This window comes from Ostrea edulis, chromosome 6 (genome assembly GCF_947568905.1).
Source record: "Ostrea edulis chromosome 6, xbOstEdul1.1, whole genome shotgun sequence".
Taxonomy (NCBI): domain Eukaryota; kingdom Metazoa; phylum Mollusca; class Bivalvia; order Ostreida; family Ostreidae; genus Ostrea; species Ostrea edulis.
Genome location: NC_079169.1, coordinates 38129160 through 38153982, shown reverse-complemented (window position 1 = coordinate 38153982; position 24823 = coordinate 38129160). Strand labels below are relative to the sequence as shown.

Below are 24823 nucleotides of genomic sequence, written 5' to 3'. Positions count from 1 at the left end.
CCCTCCCTCCCTCATGATAACCAACCCCATGCCACTTGCTAAATAAATTAACGACTGAAAAATCCTTAATTCTAGTTTTGTAAATTGATCTTAATTAATGTTTCCTCACAACAACTGCATTCCAGGAGAGGGACTGAAATCAATGATGTTGCAATTTTATTCAATGATTATATGTGAATGCTGAAATATTTCTTCATTGTGTTACAACTAGGATTATGTACAATATTATAAAACTTGTTCTAATTTTCTCTTTTAGAACATACCATTGCTACAAGGGGATTATCATATGAATTTTATTTTTCTAATTAGATAGGTTCGCAGGGGGGGGGGGGGGGGGGGGGGGGGCATATACATGCCAAATAGTTGAATTTATCGATTTATTTTTAAATTTTCATGACATATTGAAATGCGCTTTGTGTTCAAAGACAGTGCTGTTTAAACATAGTTTTACAAACTTGAAAGGTTTAGGCATTTTTATCATACAATTAGTAACTTTGAAAAGATTGAGAGTAGAAAAAAAGAAGTAGAGGCTGAGAACATACAGTTCAGAACAGGTCGTGCATCAAAGTTTAAGCAAGTCACAGTGAAGGCAGCAGAAATAAAATGTATATATACTATATAGCATAAAAATATTTAAATCACATTCATGTATACATGTTTTAATGATTTTTAATATAAAACCCTGGGAGAAAATTCATGTAATGAGTATTTTGCAAATAGATATTGTTTAAATTGAACCTGATCAAAGCATGAACATTACAAAATATGCACATATATGAAGCTGCCCTCGCTCAAACGGTAGCACCGTCAACATATTAGTCAATGACGCGGTAATACCTGTGCGACATTGTATCACAGTAGTTCCGAAGAAATGATGTCACATCAACAATCAAAGACATCTGTGACGGGAATGTTGGAAAGATTGGGAGTCCAAGCGATGCTATTATCATGAAATGGGTATGGATATGTTTTTCCACGAATCGTTCGTCTTCTAATGGAGCCCGCGCCCGGAGGCCTCTATATCACCATCACAGACTGATAAATATAACGCATAGTTACCCTCGCATAAATCAACCAAGGTTTGCCTATTTTTATTAGAAAACGGAATACCTATTGGTTTCAAAATATTCCCAAAATCGATGCACTGTAAACTGTAATAATCTACAGAACAGAGTTCGCCGCCATCACGTCCCAACGGACCCTACTAAACGCGCCTCTAATTTGAAGAGTGCCGTAATGGAAAGTTATGCGCTGCAAAGAGCGACAACTCGAATAGTTCTATGTTACTTCCGATTTCCGATTTCGAAAGCAGCATTTCGAAAGCACATTTTCAATTTTCCCTCCATCGTTTTGTAACCAACACGACAAGAGCGACAATAAAAATATTCTGAAAACTCAACATCTGCGTGGCACAAAATTAAAAAACAATAGAAACTACCCACTGCCCATAATAAATATTTTATTAACAGTCCAACCACGGACCAAATAAAATCTGAAAAAATACGACCACCCACACAAAAAAATATCGTTTGCCGCCCAACCCCCCCATTTGATCATTTCTGGAACAGTCCTAAGCAAGTTTTATCACAGAGTTATGTACTTGTTTTGCTGATAATTGTTAAGAATTACAGTGTTTTTCAAATTTTTCTTAAATTGTAAGTTTTTTTTTGGGGGGGGGGGAGTGTGACAGGTTATATATGATACATAAGCTTGTGATTTCTACTGTCAAATAGAAAAGTGTCACATGTTATATACAATACATAAGCTTGTGATTTCTACTGTCAGATAGAAAAGTGCCTCAATGAGAATCCTCAAGAGTGATTTTAATTTGTCCATTTTGTGGTTAATTTTTTCCTGCAAAATTAAATTCACAGTCTCTGTGTATTAATTTTGTGACATCCCTTCTCTGATAATACATTATCTGATGAGTATTAAAAAAAGTGTAAAATTTGACATCCCTGCTCTAATAATACATTATCTGATGAGTATTAAAAAAAGTGTAAAATTTGACATCCCTGCTCTGATAATACATTATCTGATGAGTATTTAAAAAAGTGTAAAATTTGACATCCCTGCTCTGATAATATAGTATCTGATGTGTATTGGAAATAGCATTAAATTTGAATAATTTTTTAATGCTTGGTACCATTGTTACTCTCCATTCAATCAATTTGCAGAATAATGTTTAGATATCTTAAAGGAAATGATTGTACTGTTGTTTCGGAGATGCTAGGACATATTTGGTGTGAAATGTTTATATTTACAAAGAACACTTTCATGTATATTACTGTAACAATAAAACACACTTATAACTAACACACTTATAATGATTTCACGCTTATTGCAAAGTGATATTTATTCCCCTATGAGAGGAAAATAACAAAAATTTCATTGGATATAACAAAGTTTGGTCAAAAGTGTCTGTTTTTCGCTGGTCCTGGAGGTTCGCTATAATTGTGCTTTTCTATATATACTTAACGTATAAGGAATTTTTGTAAGAATTCAGGTTTGGAAAAATCAGTCTGTCTCCCAGAAACACATTTCTTTGTGGCCAAGGCTATTTCTGTTGATGCTGTGACATATAATCCTTATCTTTATTTACCTTTAGGCTACTTTATCTACATCGAGTCATCAGCCCCAAGATCAAAGGGAGACAAAGCCAGAATTGTCAGTAAGGTCTACTTACCAACATCAAATGGAGACTGCCTACAATTCTGGTACTACATGCAGGGGAATAATTCAGGAGAACTCAATGTTTATCTACGTCCCAATAGTGGCAATCCAGACATACTGTTGTTCAATAGGACAGGGGACCAACAAGTTTATCGCTGGTTGTACCAGGCGGTGACTGTCAAGTCTAAGGGCGTGTTCCAGGTGAGCTAAACAGTCTGTCAAATCTAATGTTGTGTTCCAGGTGAGCTAAACAGTCTGTCAAATCTAATGTTGTGTTCCAGGTGAGCTAAACAATTAGTCATATCGACTTTTGTTTGATTTGATGAAACGTATTAAGTTATAATGGTCTTAGTCACCCTTTGCCTGCAGTATTCCCTTTTTGTCTACATTTTCAACACATCATACAGGTATATACATACTCCATTATGAGGCTAATTAATTTAGTCAAGTCTCTACAGAGGTCAAAGGACAAGTAATGTGGCACTCTGGAGACCTGAATGTATTTCCTAAATATATTGTCCCATTATGAAATATTTTAGAATTATAAGGTCTTTTTCTACACTAAATTTTACAATTATCCTACTGATAATTTTTGTGCTACTTACCAATGTGTTAACATGATTTTTGATACCTTTAAAAGGTCGGCTTTGAGGCTTCATGCCCCTTAAAAACTTAACAGTACTGAGGTCTTGTTCATCAGTTTTTCAATGGTGAGAAATCACTTTGATTTGCCAACAATATTTATCGCTGTCTACTTGATATTCTGTTATAAATTGTATATTTTGTACAGTTGTGTTTGTTTTTCATGCAAATCTTTAAATTTTTATATGCTTACAATTCTTAACTTATTGATAATTTGAATTGTAACTGTTTTATTTGATATGTTTTATATATTTTTAAATTTAATATGTCATTTACATGTACATGTTTTAAAATCCTGTACAGTGCTTTTAGAGTCATTTTGTATTATATTTAATAGATGTACTTTAAAAATCCTGTAGTATAATAATAAAATATCAGACTCCTCTCTCCTCTTCATTTCCTCGACTTTGTTGATATTAGTTACAATTTGGAATTAAGCCAAGCCCCCCCCCCCCCCCCCCCCCCCCCAAAAACCCAATGAACTTCATATTCACGGGTTTATAATTCAATCTGTAGATATCTCGAGACTGCTAACATGGCAGAAATTTACACTACACAGAAGTATAAGCTACATCTACTGTGTACGTGATGTAATAGAATTGAGAAGAATTATTTTTAATAAGTGTTCATCATATATTATGTGTACATATCCTCTTTGTAGCTTGTGTTTGAAGGGGTGGTTAGTAATGGGTACATGGGTGACACGGCTCTCGATGATATCAAGATCCTGCCAGGCCAGTGTCCCCAGCCAGGCTCCTGTGATTTTGAGATTGATACGTGTGGGTACAGTAACACACGGAAGGGAGACAACTTTGATTGGCAGAGGAGTGCTGGTGCCACATTGACACCCAACACGGGACCAACGGTAGACCATACCACTGGCTCAGACAGAGGTATTTTAAAGTTATTATCTTTATTGGTTGAACTTTGAGGTATTTTAAAGTTAATAATTTGACTTATTGAATATATACAGTAAGACAAGCTTATACTGAATTTACGTTTTTACATAGTGATAGGAAATAACAGAAATGTTATTGGACAATGAAATTTGGTTATAGCAAACTCTTTCGTTGTCCCTGGAGGTTTGCTATAACCATGTTTTACTGTAAACAGAATTGTAATATATGTTCAAGTAAGATATTTTCAATTGAACAGATATTACAAATAATTGTTTCAGGAATGGGGGGGGGGGGGAGGGTCCCTATTAATTGGGGAATTATGGTCATGTTTTATTTCATTTGTACTGAATTTCAGGATTTTACATGTACATTGAGTCTACCGGCAGAAATCGGGGCCAGAGAGCTTGGTTATACAGTCCGTATTTTCCTCGAACCTCGGCTTCGTGTGTCAGCTTCTGGTACAACATGAATGGACCAAGTATGTAATCATCGGGTAACCAGAGTAATATAAAAACTGAACAGTGATTAGCTTCATATGATGTGTATCCACCACTGGGGTTCGTGATAATTATGTCCCCCCTCTTTCAGGGGGAGACATTGTTTTTGTACTTTTTGTCCATATGTCTGTTGCAAAATTTTGTGAACGCCTCTCCTCCTATATGGCTTATCAGATAGATTGCCATTGCCATTTGTATTTGTGCATATTGGTGGGACATGAGGATCCAATGATTTTCCTAAAAGTTATAGTGGATCTAAGAGGGGAGGAGGACATAAAATAGCTTGTGAACACTTCTCCTATATGGCTTATCAGATAGATTTGAAACTTTGTGCAATGCTTCATTGCCATTTGCAGATGTGCATATTTTCGGGACAGGAGGATCCAATTATTTTCCTAAAAGTTACAGTGGATCTGAGAGGGGTGGAGGATGTAAAATAACTTGTGAACACTTCTCCTCTTATATGTCTTATTGGATGGATTTGAAACTTTGTGCAATACTTCATTGCCATTTGTAGATGTGCATATTTTCGGGACAGGTGGATCTAATTATTTTCCTTAAAGTTTTAGTGAATCTAAGAGGGGTGGAGGCTGTTAAGATAGATTGTGGATGCTTTTCCTCCTATATGGCTTTTCTGATAGTCTTGAAATTTTGTGCAATGCTTCATTGGCATTTGCAGATGTACATATTGTATGGACAGGAGGATCCAATAGTTATACTTAAAGTTATAGTGGATCTGAGGGGTAGAGGGTGTAAAATAGTTTGTGAACACTTCTCCGATGTGGCTTATGGGAGTTCATAATGTCTATGTTCCTGCTCATGCTTTCTCCTCCATACCATGCAGTACATTAAGGGGAGGAGGTTTCATTTGGAGCACTTCCTATTTGGGGAGCTGGGGAGATATTTGTTTTTCAATCTCGAGTTACTTTTAAGATTCTCAAATCACGGAAGTTATTATGATGTTCAGTGAAAACTGTCTAATCTGACACCTGTGCAATACATATCACGGGGCATTCTGACCCCTATAATTTTCATTTTCTATTTCATATTTTCATTCTTTCATACACTGTTTATTCAGACACACTGTATTCCAACAAAAAAACTGGTCTCCCTGTGCATGTCTATTAGACAGGTTTCACTGTACTATGCATATGAAACAGGAGGTAGGTTTTCTTATTTTTTTTATTGTTGCAACGATAAACTTTTATATTCTTTTAATTCTGATTATGAAATATCTATGAACTACACTTGTGCTTTTTCCTGGGTGTTACAGATGTGGGAGCCCTGCGCCTGTACAAACCTGACATTTCAAGGAGGAGTGTGATGGTTTGGAATGCCACAGGTAACCACCAGAATATCTGGCTGCAGGCTAACGTGGATGTCGCAAGCTCTGTGGGCTTCCAGGTAGGACTGCTTGTACTTTGTTTCACCTTCAGTTGAGTTGTGATGCCCACTGCTCAGAAAATTCACAAATTATATCCATAATAAGCTAATGCACCAATTTTGAGACTTGCGCTCTTATGTGTTGGAGGTGCATTTAGTGGTACTTTAGATCCTTATTGGGGGACAGAGAGAAAAATGATCAAAATATTGAAGGCATATATCTGCATATTCTGTTCGATGTAACACTGTGAAAATATAAAAGAAAAATGAAAAAAATGTTTTACTACACAGAAAATATAAAAATGATGCATTATTGCAATTATATAATCTTTTCTTATAGATGATATAAGCAATGAAATAACATGATAGGCATTAGCACTTGTTATTGATAGGTATTTGTATATATATCCTACAGAATTCTTTTCACACTGCACAAGTATGAGAGTTCCCTAGAGGGAAATAAGAAGGGTACATCAAAACTTGCTTGTTTGAATTGATTTTTTTAATGGCTGTCTAATTGTTATTGACTATTAATTTTGTTAGATCACATTTGATGGAGAAGTAGGAAATGGCTTTTCTGGAGACATTGCCATTGATGATGTTATGATCCAAAGTGGAACTTGTGCCTCACAAACCACAGCCATGACTACACCAATGGCAGTATCCACTGTGTCGTACCGTGAGTTTATGATTTTCCGAATTCCTTTGGTAAATTAGAGCAAGACTGGTCATAAAGATTTGACAATGTTCCTAATATGCATTCTAAATTACTTTAATGCAATACTTTAAATAATTCTTTATTCAAGAGAATATTATTTACGCGTAATTTTGCAAGACTTGCCATTCGCAAAAATTTAGTTCTCGGGAATAAACTCTTAGATATAGATGAATTCAGCAATGAATAATGATTCAAGAAATTAAGTTATCTCTCATGAATAAATACATCATTGTATCTACCTGAAAATAAGGTCCCGCAAAATAAAAGTGATCTACTATACCTCGTGTATCCTCGTAAAATCCACAGGAAGTACCGTATTGAATTTCATATTGACAAGGGATGTTATCAAGTTTATGAAATAATTTTATGCTTTATTTGTGTTATTTAGGATTGTTGTCTCAAAATAGACAATACTTTTGCTCTGAGTTCCAAATAAACTGCTAAACAATGATCACTCACCAAGAAAAATATCCATTAGATAATTGTTTTAACATCTCTCAGAAATAAACGTTAACAACACTATGGGTACAAGACCTGCAAGTGATAAATGAAATTAATCATAGAGGCATGGATATTTCATGTAAAAAGATTCACTGGATAAATCGTGTAGACGGGCATGTATCTTATAAAAAGATTTACCGTATAAATCGTGTAGACGGGCATGTATCTTATAAAAAGATTTACCATATAAATCGTGTAGCCGGGCATGTATCTTGTAAAAAGATTTACCGGATAAATCATGTATCTTATAAAAATATTTACTGTATTTATCATGGCATTGAAATACATTTTAGACACAGCTCGTAATTGGACATGCTGGTCTGATACTGAATGGACATTGTACCGCTATCTGACATTTCTGATGATTATAAAATTATGTATGCATGTTTCTCCAATCAACAGCCCCCACCAAGTATGACTGTACGTTTGATGGTCCCACCCCCTGCCAGTGGACCCAAAATTCTAATGATCAGTTTAATTGGAGCACTCATTCTGGAGGAACTTCATCAGGTTTTACAGGACCCAAGTTTGACCACACCCTTCAAAGTAGCCGAGGTAAGAATCATGCGTCTGGTAAAAACTATGTCAAGAAACAGCATTGTAAGTGTAATATATGAATTGTGATGAGGTGTTGGGTATGGAGGGTTGTTTACTTACCAGCCTAGCGAGTTCAGACATTTTGGTCTTTTGGTAACATTCCTGTTGTTGGACTGTGTTCAGCCCCTGTTGCTGGCATGTTGTGTCACATTCTCTCTCCTCTCACAAAACAGATTCGTCTGACCCTTGATCCAAGATATTTGGGGAAGGGGGGAGGGAAGTGTTCAACTTGGGTCAGTTGAATCTTGAGGTGTGAGAACATGACAGTGTTTTATTTAGAGGAATGTTTACTGACCAGCATAGCTGGTTTGTATCGTTTAGTGATCGTGTTCCTGACTGAGTGGCGGATCGTTTAGTGATCATGTTCCTGACTGAGTGACGGATCGTTTAGTGATCATGTTCCTGACTGAGTGATGGATCATTTAGTGATCATGTTCCTGACTGAGTGACGGATCGTTTAGTGATCATGTTCCTGACTGACTGACGGATCGTTTAGTGATCGTGTTCCTGACTGAGTGACGGATCGTTTAGTGATCATGTTCCTGACTGACTGACAGATCGTTTAGTGATCGTGTTCCTGACTGAGTGACGGATCGTTTAGTGATCGTGTTCCTGACTGAGTGACGGATCGTTTAGTGATCATGTTCCTGACTGAGTGACGGATCGTTTAGTGATCATGTTCCTGATGACCCAGATTCAGTCCCAGTATGTTGCATCACTGTTTCCATCACATGCTGGGTAAATGAATAAAAATGTTCAAGTCAATCATTTAAGGTAAAAAGTCTTACATTTTCTAGTAACTTGTCCGATGTTTATAAGATATTTTATTTTGTCATAAATTTACACTACAGTACATAATGCTTCTAGCAATACGATTGATAAAGTAAAACTCTATAGCAAATCTCCAGGGACAGTGAAAAATAGTTTGTAATAAATAGATTTCATTATATCCAATACAATATTTGTTAATTTCCTCCCATAAGGGAATAACTATATCTTCACATTGATAAGCATAAATTCATTATATGTGTTTTTGTCATAAGTGTGTTTTACTGTGTGTACATTGGTAGGAAGAGGTAATTTTTCAATATGCTCATCTATAGGAGAGTCTGTTTTTATTAGGTAAATACATATATACTGAGGCCAGTGGAAGGCATCCAAATGACACAGCTCAATACGTCAGCCCTCAGATGCCATTAGACAGTACAGGAAAGTGTATCAAATTCTGGTACAACATGTATGGATCAGACATCAACCGACTCAACGTGTACGCTAATGCATGTAAGCTGTGTTTTCATTTCTCAAATCGTTGAATACTAAATTTCTGCATTTGAAAATGCTTTGAAGTGGTAGATACTTAAAATATGATCAATTTAATCATATTGCATTGTTTAAAGAGTGGTTTGAAAGATTTGTTCTAAAAAAGATGTGTTCTGATGTTTAGATGGTAATATGGGAACAGCTATTTGGACTAAGGTTGGAAATCAGGGACTGCAATGGAAGTTTGCATCTGTCTTCATCAATCTGACATCACTTACTCCTCCAAGAAACACACAAACAAACATACAGGTAAAAAACATGCAAACAAATACACAGGCAAGGACCATACACAAACACACAGATAAGGAGCATACACAGACAAACAGACACACAGGTAAAGAACATACAAACAAATACACAGGTAAAAAGCATACACAGACAAACAAACACATAGGTAAAGAACATACACAGACAAACAAACACACAGGTAAACAGCATACACAGACAAACAAACACACAGGTAAAGAACATACACACACAAACAAACACACAGGTAAAGAACATACACACACAAACAAATACACAGGTAAAGAACATACACAGGTAAAGAGCATACACAGACAGACAAACACACAGGTAAAGAACATACACACACAAACAAATACATAGGCAAAGAACATACACAGGTAAAGAGCATACACAGACAGACAAACACACAGGTAAAGAACATACACACACAAACAAATACACAGGTAAAGAGCATACACACACAAACAAACACACAGGTAAAGAACATACACAGACAAGCAAATACACAGGTAAAGAACATACACAGACAAACAAACACACAGGTAAAGAACATACACAGACAAACAAATACACAGGTAAAGAACATACACAGACAAACAAACACACAGGTAAAGAACATACACAGACAAACAAATACACAGGTAAAGAACATACACAGACAAACAAATACACAGGTAAAGAGCATACACACACAAACAAATACACAGGTAAAGAGCATACACACACAGTCAAACAAATACACAGGTAAAGAACATACACAGACAAACAAATACACAGGTAAACAACATACACAGACAAACAAATACACAGGTAAAGAACATACACAGACAAACAAACACACAGGTAAAGAACATACACACACAGTCAAACAAATACACAGGTAAAGAGCATACACACACAGTCAAACAAATACACAGGTAAAGAACATACACACACAAACAAATACACAGGTAAAGAACATACACACACAGTCAAACAAATACACAGGTAAAGAACATACACACACAGTCAAACAAATACACAGGTAAAGAACATACACACACAAACAAATACACAGGTAAAGAACATACACAGACAAACAAACACACAGGTAAAGAACATACACACACAAACAAACACACAGGTAAAGAACATATACACACAAACAAATACACAGGTAAAGAACATACACACACAAACAAATACACAGGTAAAGAACATACACACACAAACAAACACACAGGTAAAGAACATACACACACAAACAAATACACAGGTAAAGAGCATACACACACAAACAGACACACAGGTAAAGAACATACACAGACAAACAGACACACAGGTAAAGAACATACACAGACAAACAAACACACAGGTAAAGAACATACACACACAAACAAATACACAGGTAAAGAACATACACAGACAAACAAACACACAGGTAAAGAACATACACAGACAAACAAACACACAGGTAAAGAACATACACACACAAACAAATACACAGGTAAAGAGCATACACACACAAACAAATACACAGGTAAAGAACATACACAGACAAACAGACACACAGGTAAAGAGCATACACAGACAAACAGACACACAGGTAAAGAACATATACAAAAAAACAAACACACAGGTAAAGAACATACAGACAAACAAATACACAGGTAAAGAACATACACAGACAAACAAATACACAGGTAAAGAACATACAGACACAAACAAATACACAGGTAAAGAACATACGCAGACAAACAGACACACAGGTAAAGAGCATATGCAGACAAACAGACACACAGGTAAGGACCAAGGACCACACCTACTGGAGGTTCAGTGTGTTATATGCCATAAACACAGGCAGACCTACCCTCTCAGTTCTCTGCATTTTATGTAATTTATTATCCCTATCAGAGATCTGTTCCAGAGGTGAATTAACATGAGAAAGAATAACTTTTCTACATTTAATATGAATTGTATTTATAGCCTTTATTTGTACTCAGGTTGTGCTGGAAGGTGTAATAGGAAAAGGCTACAAAGGAGATATTGCAGTAGATGACATTTTTGTCAATACAGGATCTTGCCCACCGTCTGGTATGTAGATTTCATAATTTAAGTAAACTGCTGTTAAAGTTATTACTACAACTATGTCCTTGTAATATTCAATTTATTCATGAATGTGAGAGGTATTATTTTCTTACAGACACTTGTGACTTTGAAGACCAGAATGTTTGTGGATATACACAGGACAAAACCGATGACTTTGATTGGGTCAAAGACAATGGTGGCACGACAACGCGTGGCACAGGGCCCAGTGTGGATCACACCTACGGAACAAAAGATGGTAATATGTCTTCACCACACATTTGGTGCTTTATTAAACAGGTTTATAATAATCATCGATTGATAGGTTGGATTTAAATTAAGGAACCTTACATTACAATTTAAAAAATCGTTTGTAATATTATAGCATAATGTTTAGGAATTTATTCGAGTTTGTCTACCTATTGACAGGCTATTACATGTACATTGAGACATCGGCCCCGAGACGTCCTGGTCAGAAGGCCCGCCTCTTGTCACCCACATTCCCGCCCACCACCGGTCGCTGCATGACATTCTTCTACCATATGTATGGCACAGTCGGAACTCTCAATATTCGTCTCTTCTCCCAGGGTACTCTCAGACCTGCAATCTGGACAAGGTCAGGGAACCAGTACAACATGTGGCGTATTGGACAGATCACGCTCAACAGTGATACACCATATCAGGTCAGCGAACAGAACTGTCTTTATTATTTATAGTGATACACTGTATCAGGTCAGCGAACAGAACTGTCTTTATTGTTTACAGTGATACACCGTATCAGGACAGCGAACAGAACTGCCTTTATTATTTATAGTGATGCATTGTATCAGGTCAGCGAACAGAACTGTCTTTATTATTTATAGTGATGCATTGTATCAGGTCAGCGAACAGAACTGTCTTTATTGTTTACAGTGATACACCGTATCAGGACAGCGAACAGAACTGTCTTTATTATTTATAGTGATGCATTGTATCAGGTCAGCGAACAGAACTGTCTTTATTATTTATAGTGATGCATTGTATCAGGTCAGCGAACAGAACTGTCTTCATTATTTATAGTGATGCATTGTATCAGGACAGCGAACAGAACTGTCTTTATTATTTATAGTGATGCATTGTATCAGGACAGCGAACAGAACTGTCTTTATTATTTATAGTGATGCATTGTATCAGGTCAGTGAACAGAACTGTCTTTATTATTTATAGTGATGCATTGTATCAGGTCAGTGAACAGAACTGTCTTTATTATTTATAGTGATACACTGTATCAGGTCAGTGAACAGAACTGTCTTTATTATTTATAGTGATGCATTGTATCAGGACAGCGAACAGAACTGTCTTTATTATTTATAGTGATACACTGTATCAGGTCAGTGAACAGAACTGTCTTCATTGTCATGGAGAAAAATACAGTCCTATAGAGAATTTGGATCTAGTAGTGCATTGTTGTTTATTTTTAGTAATTTTTTCAAATTAATACTTTTGTTTAATAGTTATTATAGATATACAGTAAAACACATTTATAGCATGAAGAGTTTTGATTCATTATAGACATGATTTATTATAACCAAACTTTATCATTTTCCTCTCATAGAGAATAAATATCATTTCACAATAAGCATGAAGTCATTATAAACATGTTCCTTATAAGTATGTTTTACTGTATTTTAAATCTACCGGATATGAAAATTACTTTGCTGTAACCATGTTTTACTGTATGTAAATTAGATTTTCTTACCCTGACATTTCATTATTTGTGCACACAGATTACATTTGAGGGAATCCGTGGAAGATCGTATCTTGGTGACATTGCAATCGATGATGTCAGCATTGTAGATGGAGCCTGTCCAGCACCTGGTAGCTGTAACTTTGAAACAGATTTTTGTACCTGGACCAATACAATGACTGGTGATGATTTTGATTGGCTGAGAAACAAGGGGGCCACAGGAAGTGCTAGAACTGGCCCCTCAGTGGACCACACTGTTGGAAATGCTAATGGTAAAACTTCACACTCAAATCACACATAGATATCTTAATTTGTATTGAGCAGAGGCATGCATATATTTAAAATCTTGTCAAAAAAAGAAGTAGGAATACGATCTCAGTTCTTAACTGTTTACAGTTAAAATGATTTACTTTTACAAAATAAATTTTATTTTTAGCTTGCCTGAGCTTTTCTGATTACCTGTTTTCTGTCTGTCTGTAAACTTTTTACATTTTTGACTTCTTCTCCAGAACCACTGGACCATTTTCAACCAAGTTTGGCAAATAGCATCCTTGGGTGAAGGGCTTTCAAATTTGTTCAAATGAAGGGCTGTGTCCCCTTCAAAGGGAAGATAATCACAAAAAAGTATTCAAATTTGTTAAAACCATGGCCCCTGGTGGTAGGATGGGGCCACAATAGGGGATCAGTTATACATGCAAATGTATAGGGAAAATCTTTAAAAATCTTCATCTCAAGAACCACTGGACCAGAAAAGTTCAAATTTACATGTAAGCTTCCTGATATAGTCCAGATTCAAGTTTGTTAACATCACAGTGGTAGGATAGATGATCAATGTTTTACATGCAAATCTGTAGGGGAAAATCTGCAGATATTGGCCAAGGTGACTCAGGTGAGTGATATGGCCTATGGGCCTCTTGTTTAAAAAATGCATGAAGATATGAACTGTGATACTTCATGCCAGCATACTTTATGAAGAGAGTTAACACTTAATGAAAAGTAAGCCTGTGTGAAGTTTTGCTGCAGTTCATACCCTCATGTATTTTCAAATGAAATTCGTATCTTATCTTTACATTCTACTTTCATTTCTGTTGGAATCTTCAGCCATTGAAATAGATGTACTATGTTTATTAAGATTCATACACACTGTTCATGTCTTCATTGCATTCATGAGGGAATACCTGTTAGTACAATTGGTGTAGATATTGAAGGCAAAAGCATTGGAAATGTTCTAATTACCCAATGAATAACTTTCTTTACAGGATACTATGCCTATATTGAAGCTTCAGCTCCACGTAAGCCAGGAGACAAAGCCATTTTACAGTCCACCACTCTGAATGCCACCTCTGCCAGCTGTCTCTCTTTCTGGTACCTGATGTATGGAACCCAAGTGGGCTCTCTCAGCATTAGAATGGAGTCCGTACGCTCCACTCAGTATGGAAATGCCATCTCTCTGTGGTCCAATACAGGCAACACGGGACAGAAGTGGCTCCAAGCCAGTGTTAACATCACCAGCCGATTCGAGTACATTTTAACCTTCACAGGAGTAGAGGGTCAAGGATTCGCAGGGGACATTGCAATTGATGATATCAGTCTAACCACTGGAACCTGTTCTGGGTCATTTGGACCAAAATTCTTCAGTTGTGGGGATGGAACTACTTACACCCAGAGCCAGCAGTGTGATTTCAACAAAGACTGCAGTAACGGAGTCGATGAGAAGAACTGTGGAAATTGTACGTTTGACGGAAGCACAGGACTTTGTGGCTGGTTTGACAACAGTGCTGGATCCTTCCGCTGGGAAAGACACAACAATGGAACAGAGACTGCCAATACCGGTCCCTCCAGTGACCACACTTATGGAGATGCTACCCATTATTACATGTATGTTGATGCCAGCAATGGAAAAGCCAACTCGCTTGCCACTCTGAGAGGCCCCACTCTCCAACAGGCAGCCGATACCTGTCAGATGTCATTTTACTATCATATGTATGGTAACCACATTGGTCGATTATATGTCTATATTGTCACAGGAGGAACATCGACACGCCTGTCAAGCTTTTACAGAAATCAAGGCAACCAATGGAATTTGTACACTGTCAACATTGGTCGTAGGACTGCTCCTTTCAGCATTGAGTTCCGTGCCTATCGTAGCTACACAGTGATTGGAGACATTGCAATTGATGATGTTTCTTTTGTGAATTGTGGACTTCCTCCAATACAGAGCTCATGTCCCTCCACTCAGTTCACTTGCCAGCGTGGATCCTGTGTAGACATGTCTCGAGTCTGTGACTACACTGATGACTGTGGAGATAACACAGATGAAATTGGACCAAATGCTCACTGTGACCAGTTCCCATCTCGCTGTGACTTCTCTACCTCTCTGTGTGACTGGGTGCAGGACAGGGGAGATAAGTTTGACTGGACCAGACGAAATGCTCCCACTCCATCAGTATCCACAGGACCTTCTAGGGACCACACCACTGGGCTCCGATCTGGCGGGTACATCTACATAGAGTCCTCCAGGCCCAGAAGACTTGGAGATAATGCTGTTCTCCTCAGTAGCATGTACAGCACAGCACAAACCCAAGACCAGTGTATGATTACATTCTATTACAATATGAATGGTCGAACCATGGGGACTCTGAATGTATACACACTTGACATCAACAAACATCTAAGTAAAGTGTACACCGTGTCTGGAAATAGGGGAGATGTGTGGGTGAAGACCACTGTCAATCTCATCAGTCCATATCCATTCCAGGTCTTGATGGAGGGAGTGGTAGGAAGCGGTTACTACAGTGACATTGCTGTTGATGACACAGTCTTCAGTAAAGGCTGCAAGAAAACAAACCAGACCTTTGCCACCTCTATAACTATTCCTCCGACTGTTTCAACTGTCAGCCCATGTGGAAGTGGAAATTTTCAGTGTGCTGACCAGACTACCTGCATACCAACCCAGAAAGTCTGCAATTGGATTGCTGACTGCACAGATGGATCAGATGAAGCAACATGTGGACCCTGTAACTTTGAAAATGGATTGTGTGGATGGAATGACCTCAGCACTGGACGTTACAATTGGACCAGACACTCTGGATCACAGAACACTGGAAATGCTGTTGGACCTCAAACTGACCATAGCACCAACACTTCTGGTGGATATTATGCTTATGTGGAAGGAACTTACAGAGTATTCTTGAGTCGAGCTGTACTTCAGAGTCCACCTCTGCCACCTGCATCAGACACTTGTGAAATGTACTTCTACTACAACATTAATGGACAAAACACAGGAAGCTTAATTGTTAATGCCTTAGTCAACAGTACCAAGAAAACTCTATTGCTATTAAGTGGAAACCATGGATCTGCATGGCAGAAGGGAACTGCATACATAGGCAAGTCCCTTGGAAAGACTACTGGCCAGTTCAGTATCGTCTTTGAAGTCCTTCCATCGAGGGGCTTCTCTGCCTCCACCACTTCTGATATAGCTATTGATGACATCACCTTTGCCAACTGTTATCCACTTGCTCCACCTCCAAACCTTGCTTGTGATTTCTCTCAAAATTTCTGCAATTGGAACCAGGCTGTAGATGATGACTTTGACTGGTCCAGACTGAATGGATCCACCAAGAGTGTAGGAACAGGTCCAAAATTTGACCACACTACAGGAACAGGACAAGGATTCTATGCATTTATCGAGACTTCAGCACCGAGGCATAAAGGAGATGTAGCTATCCTTGATAGTGCCAATCTGCCCCCCACACCTCCCCAAGGCCATTGTCTGACATTTTGGTACTATATGTTTGGAAACAACATTGGCAGTCTCAATATTTACCTTGTGACAAACAACAACAGAACTCTGTTTTGGTCTAGAAATGGAACCCAGGGTGATGCTTGGAAAATGGCACAGAGACAGGTCATATCCAATACTGACTTCCGACTTTCAGTCAATGGCGTTGTTGGTAATGGATACCGAGGTGACATTGCTATTGATGATTTCAATATAACCAATGGTGTGTGCCCACCACAGCCTGGATGTGACTTTGAAGATGGTACCTTCTGTGATTGGACAAACTCGCAAATGGATGATTTTGACTGGACAATTGGCCAGAATGGCACAGCATCTGTAGGAACAGGTCCTCCATTTGACCATACATTTGGATCCAACACTGGTCACTTTGCCTATATTGAGAGTTCAGCTCCAAGACAACCCAATGATCAGGCCATTTTGGTCAGTAGGTTCTACGATGGTGGAGCTGCCAGATGTTTACGGTTCTGGTATCACATGTATGGAACCAGCATTGGTTCTTTGAATGTGTATCAAGGTAACAATGGTTCTCAGATCCCAGATCAAGTTTGGACAAGAAATGGAGACCAGGAGAATATATGGAGGAGAGCTACAGTATCACTGAAGACTAGCCCAGGCAAGCAGTACCAGATTCTCATCAAAGGAGTTCGAGGGATAGGATACAGGGGTGACATTGCCATTGATGATCTTCTGGTCACAGATGGCCGGTGCCCACCAGATGGCTCCTGTACTTTTGAACAGGACACTTGTGGATGGACTAATGCATTGACCGGAGATGATTTTGACTGGCTTAGAGATTATGGAGGAACACCATCTACCACAACCGGACCGAGTGAAGACCATACCCTAGGAACCAAAGCAGGCTACTACATGTACATTGAATCTTCTGGAAATAATAGGAAAGTTGGAGAAAAAGCCTGGCTGGTCAGTGACATTCTTACAAGAACTGTGGGCAGCTGTCTCTATTTCTGGTATCACATGTATGGAGCTGGCATTGGATCACTGAATATCTACAAACAGGACTTCTTCAACAAACAGAAAACCATGGCCTTCAGTCTTAGCGGCAACCAAGGAAATACATGGCATCAGGCCGCAGTAAACTTTGTGTCTAATCATGAATACAGTATAATATTTGAAGGAGTTTATGGTGGAAACTATACAGGTGACATTGCCATTGATGATATCCTTATTTCTGCAAACCCTTGCTCTGCCACAACACCAACATCTGCTATCTCTATGGGAACAACCCCTGCAGTCTTCCCCAGAACAGCGGTGGACTGTGACTTTGAGTCAGGTCTCTGCTCTTGGAACCAAGATGTAGGAGATGATTTCAATTGGACAATGAAAAATGGATCAACCAGTTCAGGTGGCACTGGACCAGTATCTGACCACACATTGAAAAATAATCTAGGCCATTACATCTACATTGAAGTGTCAGGAAAGCTCCCAAATACAACAGCTAGAATAATTAGTCCCTCTGTGTATGTCAAGTCTGCTGGTGTGTGCCTGAAATTCTGGTACAACATGCATGGAGCTCACATCAACAATCTCAACCTATATGTCCAAAATGTGTCCTCCACAAGGAGACAGCTCCTGTGGAACAAGCATGGAAACCAAGGATTATTCTGGAAATATGCCCAGGTCCATCTCCAAAGTCAAGGACAAGTGAAGTTTGTGTTTGAGGGTGTAGCAGGTGTCAGTTACCAAGGAGATATTGCTCTGGATGACATTTCACTAAACCAGGGTTTATGTCCAGGGTCCTTGACTTGTGACTTTGAGTATGGAATGTGTGGATATACCCAAGATGTGTCTGATCAATTTGACTGGGCACTACATTCATCAAGTACAGCTAGCAGAGGCACTGGACCAGTAAGCGATCATACCTATGGAACGGCAAGTGGGCATTATGTGTACATTGAATCGTCTGCTCCAAGGAGAAGGAATGACAAAGCAAGAATTGACAGTCCATCCTTCCCTGCCACCTCAGGTACTGGATCTTGTCTAACATTTTGGTACAATATGTACGGAAGAAACATTGGTGCACTGAATATGTATCTGAAACAAGGAACCTCCAGTCAGCTTCAAAATCCTATTTGGACGATGTCAGGAAATCAGGGCAACAAATGGAGGATTGCACAGAAGTCTATTAACAGCCCAGCGGCATTCAGGCTGACTTTTGAAGGAGTTATTGGCAATGGATATGCTGGGGATATTGCAATCGATGATATCAAGCTGGCCAGTGGTGCCTGCCCACCTCCTGGAAGCTGTGACTTTGAGAGTGATGTGTGTACTTGGACCAATGTCCAGCAAAATGATACTTTTGACTGGGAGAGAGCTAGGGGAACTACTGCAAGTACAGGCACTGGACCGTCCACAGATCATACACTGAAGACTATTTATGGTACCTACATCTATATCGAAGCTTCTGCTCCAAGAAAACGTGGTGATAAGGCATGGCTTGCCTCCCAAACATTTGAGAGTTCAAAGACCCCAGTTCGCTGTATGACTTTCTGGTACAATATGTATGGAGTACAAATGGGAACCCTCAACATCTATCAGTATTTTTTTACATCCACTCCAAACTCAGTGTTTACTCTCACAGGAAACCAAGGTCGGGGATGGAAACAAGGCAATGTAGAGTTTACATCAACTAATGGTAGAGATTACCAGATACTGATAGAGGGTGTAGTGGGTGGTGTTCTAGGAGACATTGCTATTGATGATATTTCCATCACAGCTGGACACTGTATCAATCCAACAATTAACCCAACTTGTCCCTTCAGATGTGGCAATGGACAGTGTTTGACAAGTATCAACAGTGTCTGTGACTTCAACAGTGATTGTCCAAATGGTGAGGATGAATCGAATTGTGGCTTTAACTGTGATTTTGAGCCGAGTCATCCATCCTGTAAATGGAACAGCACCTCATCAGGATTCCAGTGGATTACATCCAAAGGATCATCCTCCACTCAGAATACCAACCAACCTAGGACTGACCATACAACACTGGGACCTAATGGGTATTACAAGTATGTGGCCCCCAAGGCAGGAGTATATACAAGACTAGCAGATTTAACAAGTCCAGTGATTGGCCAATCATCAACCACCTGTCAGCTGACTTTCTGGTATCATATGAAAGGCAGCCAAATCCTCCGAGTGTATCTGAAAGAGTTAACTGGTTTCACTAGAACTCAAATTTTCTATCTGTCTGGAGACCAGGGCAATGTGTGGAAGCAGGCCATTGTTCCTATTGGAAGAATGCACTCCCAATTCCAGGTGATCATTACTGGACAGCGAACTTACAGTGGTGTGGGTGACATTGCAGTAGATGACATCAGCTTCCAAGGCTGTGCATTCCCAACCTCTTCTTCATGCAACTCATTTGTGACATTTAAATGTACAAGTGGAGCCTGTGTCTCCCAGAATCGGGTGTGTGATTATTCTGATGACTGTGGGGACAATACAGATGAGGCCAACAACACCTGCTCTGCCTACAACAGATGTAACTTTGAACATGGCCTTTGTGACTGGACTCAGCTTACAGATGATGATAGAGACTGGACTCTCCGCAGTGGTCCAACACCATCAGCCTTGACCGGACCGACCAAAGATCATACTCTGAACTCTAATACTGGACATTATCTCTACTTAGAGACCTCAAGACCGGTCAAACCAGGACAGAAAGCAAGGATTGCCAGTCGCACCTTCCAAGCATCTAGTGCTCAACCCTACTGCCAATTCCGATTCTTCTACTACTTGTATGGTAGAGATGTAGACACACTTACTGTCTACTACAGAAATCAGATAAATGGGCCATTATTTAATGTTCTCTCCGTGCATGGAAATATTGGCTCCTACTATGCCAGACAAGTGGTCAACATAAGATCCTCCTCTCCATTCCAGGTAGTGATAGAAGCAACAGCAGGAGCTTCCTATCTGTCTGATATTGCCATTGATGATGTTTCTTTCTCTTCAGACTGTCACCCATATCCAGGAGTCTTACCCTTAGGAACGCCTGCCACCACTGTTCCCACTACTCTAGGACCATGCAAAGGAGGTCACCAATGTGGTGATATGACCTGTGTGACTCCCTATCAAGTCTGCGACTTTATACCTCAGTGCAATGACAGGTCAGATGAGGCAGCTTGTGGGCAGTGTAACTTTGAACAATCAAGTTGTGGATGGGCTCCTGTACAAGGTGGACGATACATCTGGAAGAGGCATAATTCCTCAACCCCAACTTCCTTCAATACGCCTCAAAATGATCACACTTATGGAACCTCTCAAGTAGGAAACTACATGTTTATTGATGGTTCCTCTGGTTCCTATGCCTCGGACACTAGATTGGTTTCACCAGTGTATGGCAATCTGAGTGCCTCGTGTACCGTGTCTTTTGCTTACTACACCAACGTAGGACCATTCAGCAAGTTAAGTCTCTTCTTGTATCCTCCAAATTCTGACCCAACAACTGCCAGTAGCTCCAACTTCTACAGGTTGTGGACATCATCAAGAAATGTGGGCAGTCAATGGCAAAATGCCACTGTAGGAATTGGCAGTCGAAGTCCAGGATACAGGTTAGCTTTCGTTGCAAGAAACTTTGACAGAAATAGAGGAGGCATAGCCATTGACGATGTGATCTTTAATACATGTGCACTAGGACAAATTGGTCAATGTGCTCCCAATCAGTTTAAATGCTTGAGAGGATCTTGTGTGGACATGTCAAGAAGATGTGACTTCTCCAATGACTGTGGTGATAATTCAGATGAGATTGGATGCAGTAACTATGTGGAAAGATGCAACTTTGAAACTGACATTTGCAACTGGGTACAAGACATCAGTGACAGATTTGACTGGACATGGAAACAAGGAACCACTGCCACTCCAGGAACGGGACCAAACTTTGATCATACGTATGGGACCTCATCTGGACATTATGTCTACATTGAGACATCTTCACCACGTTTACCAGGTGATACGGCACGTTTGATATCGCCAGTGTTTCAGGCTAATTCCCAGGCTGGCTTGTGTCAGTTAAGATTCTTCTATCACATGCATGGACAAGACGTGAATGAATTAAATGTGTATTTCGAAAAATATGAAATGGGACCAAGAATATTAATCTATCAGAGAAATGGTTCTCAGCCTGACATGTGGATTCATGCAATGATTGACCTAACCAGCATGCTCCCTTTTAGAGTGGTGATTGAAGGTGTTCGTGGTAAAGGTTATCATGGAGACATTGCCATTGATGATGTATCCTTCACCAGTGGCTGTAAACTGGCTCCTGTGTCCTATCTTCCCCAGACTCTAACCACTATTGGTCCTTGTGGAGCTGGAAAAGGCCAGTGTACAAATGGACAGTGCATTAAAGCTACCATGTTCTGTGACTTCAAAAGAGACTGCAGTGATGGGAGTGATGAAAGTTCTTGTCCTAGTACATGCAATTTTGACAATGGACAATTCTGTAACTGGCAGAATGACTTGAGCAACTCTCTGAACTGGACCATAGGAAGTAACAACAACCCATCACCCAGTCCAACAACAGACCACAGCACAAGTTCTACAGCAGGAAAGTTTGCCCTTATCCAGTCCAAAGCTTTAGATCGCAGTCGCAAGATTGCCCGACTGGTAAGCCCCATGTACTATCAGGCAGGAACTGCTTGCACTTTCACAATGTGGTACAATACAAATGGAACGGGCATCCAACATTTAGGGGTGTATTTCACAGAGGGAGAGAGTTACAATAATTTATGGATAAGAAATGCATATCAGCTCAGATCCACCCAAATGGTCTGGAGAAAAGCAACTGTTCAACTCCCAAAATGTCCAATGAATTTCAAGCTTACTATTGAAGTAGCAACATATGGAAGACAAACCAACTATGTTGCCATTGATGACTTAGCTTTCACTCAATGTCATTATTTGCCTCCAACCACCTCCTGTTTGATGGGACAATTTACCTGCCGTTCAGGAAACTGTGTGCCACAAAATCTCAAATGTGACCTCCAGGTAGACTGCTGCGATGGATCAGATGAGAGTCGAAGCATCTGTTCGGGATATCAGCAATGCAACTTTGAGTATGGACTGTGTGGGTGGCAGCAATCCACCACAGATAGGTTTGACTGGAAAAGACATCAGGGACCAACCAATTCTCTCAACACAGGGCCAACTGCAGATCATACCTCTGGAACAAGGTCAGGATATTACATGTACATTGAGTCTTCTAGACCTCAGAGACCAAATGATACAGCACAGTTGGTTTACAATTTGAATGTCCCAACATCTCCTTGTGCAATGAGACTTTGGTACCACATGTATGGCAAGAATGTTGGTCAGCTCAACATCTACGTCAAAACTCTAAACAGAGGAACAGTTCTCTTAAAGACAATTTCAGCCAATCAGAATCAGACCTGGCACAGACTGGAAGTAAGCCTGCAGAGCACTACACCTTACCAAGTTGTTATAGAAGGAGTGGTGGGAGTGGGATATCTTGGGGATATTGCCATTGATGATGTCAGCTTCACCCCTGGGTGTGGAAGCTCTGTACCCATCACCCCAGCAGTTTCCACTACACCAAATCCAAATGCATGTGGCGATAGTAAATTTGCCTGTGGTGATGGAACGTGTATACCAATATCCAAGGTGTGCAACTTCCAGTCAGACTGCCAAGACAACTCGGATGAAAGCCAGTGTCCACAAACATGCAAATTTGAACAGGACACCTGTGGTTGGCAAGAACTTCCTTTGGATCGGTTTGATTGGACAAGAGCTAATGGATTATCCACATCTTCCAACAGAAACATGGCCCCAAACACAGACGACACATATAAAAACCAGAATGGTTATTACATGTACATCAACGACCAGACAGGCGGTCAGACCTCAGGTCTAATAGCTGGTCTCCAAAGCTCTGTCTTCAAATCAGCAAATGCAGACTGTAAGATATCATTCGCTTACTACACAACAGGATCAGTAATTGGTACTCTGTATTTGTATGTGGTAGAAAATAATGCCTTGACACCACTCTGGAGACTTTTACCAGTTTCCAATAGACTGGATGATCAGTGGCACAGTGTTACAGTTGGAATTGGAAGAAGAACCTCTGACTTTAACATTCTCTTCAAAAAGGTTACAGCAAAATACAATGGCACTACAGCAATAGATGACATCAGCTTCACAGACTGCAGGATGAGACCACCGGTCACACAATGTAACACACTCACCCACTTCTGGTGTTCCAACAAAGTGTGCATTCCCCAAAGTAAGCAGTGTGACAATGTAGATGACTGTGGAGATGGTAGTGATGAGGGAAGTGTGACCTGTGCTAGCTATGCCCGCTTCAACTTTGAGCAGGGAACAGGAAATCTGATCCAGGGTCAGAACGGAGTGGAGGATGACTTTGATTGGAGGATATATGCTGGAAACACCCCGTCTGGCTTTACAGGGCCCCGATGGGACCACACCTATGGAAATAGCAGTGGACATTATCTATACATGGAAGCCTCTACACAAAAATATAACTCAAAGGCTTGGATTCTGACCAACACGTTCTACCGCACCAGTGGAAGGAACTGTGTGATGAGGATGTTCTACTTCATGTACGGAGTGTACATCAACCAACTGAGTGTGTATTCTAGGATGTATTCAGCAGGACCTCCAACTCACACTCTCTTCACAAGGTCAGCAGCATGGGTTATAAAGAAATGTTTATATGTCAGCATTTTATGATGATTATTACAATTATCTTTAAGAGTA

The 24823-nt window shown here is 39.6% G+C and overlaps 1 protein-coding gene across 1 annotated transcript in view; it reads left to right on the top strand.

The window, feature by feature from the left end:
• The window catches only part of LOC125646053 (MAM and LDL-receptor class A domain-containing protein 2-like), a 175275-nt gene that overhangs the window by 128587 nt on the left and 21865 nt on the right, over window positions 1–24823 (top strand). The window contains exons 134-146 of the mRNA XM_056139554.1: window positions 2609–2874; window positions 3977–4208; window positions 4570–4692; window positions 5985–6115; window positions 6638–6773; window positions 7716–7868; window positions 9033–9191; window positions 9355–9479; window positions 11462–11552; window positions 11662–11802; window positions 11973–12226; window positions 13310–13541; window positions 14529–24747. Coding sequence (XP_055995529.1) covers window positions 2609–2874; window positions 3977–4208; window positions 4570–4692; window positions 5985–6115; window positions 6638–6773; window positions 7716–7868; window positions 9033–9191; window positions 9355–9479; window positions 11462–11552; window positions 11662–11802; window positions 11973–12226; window positions 13310–13541; window positions 14529–24747 — 12262 coding nt within the window. The remainder of the gene's footprint in view (window positions 1–2608; window positions 2875–3976; window positions 4209–4569; window positions 4693–5984; window positions 6116–6637; window positions 6774–7715; window positions 7869–9032; window positions 9192–9354; window positions 9480–11461; window positions 11553–11661; window positions 11803–11972; window positions 12227–13309; window positions 13542–14528; window positions 24748–24823) is intronic.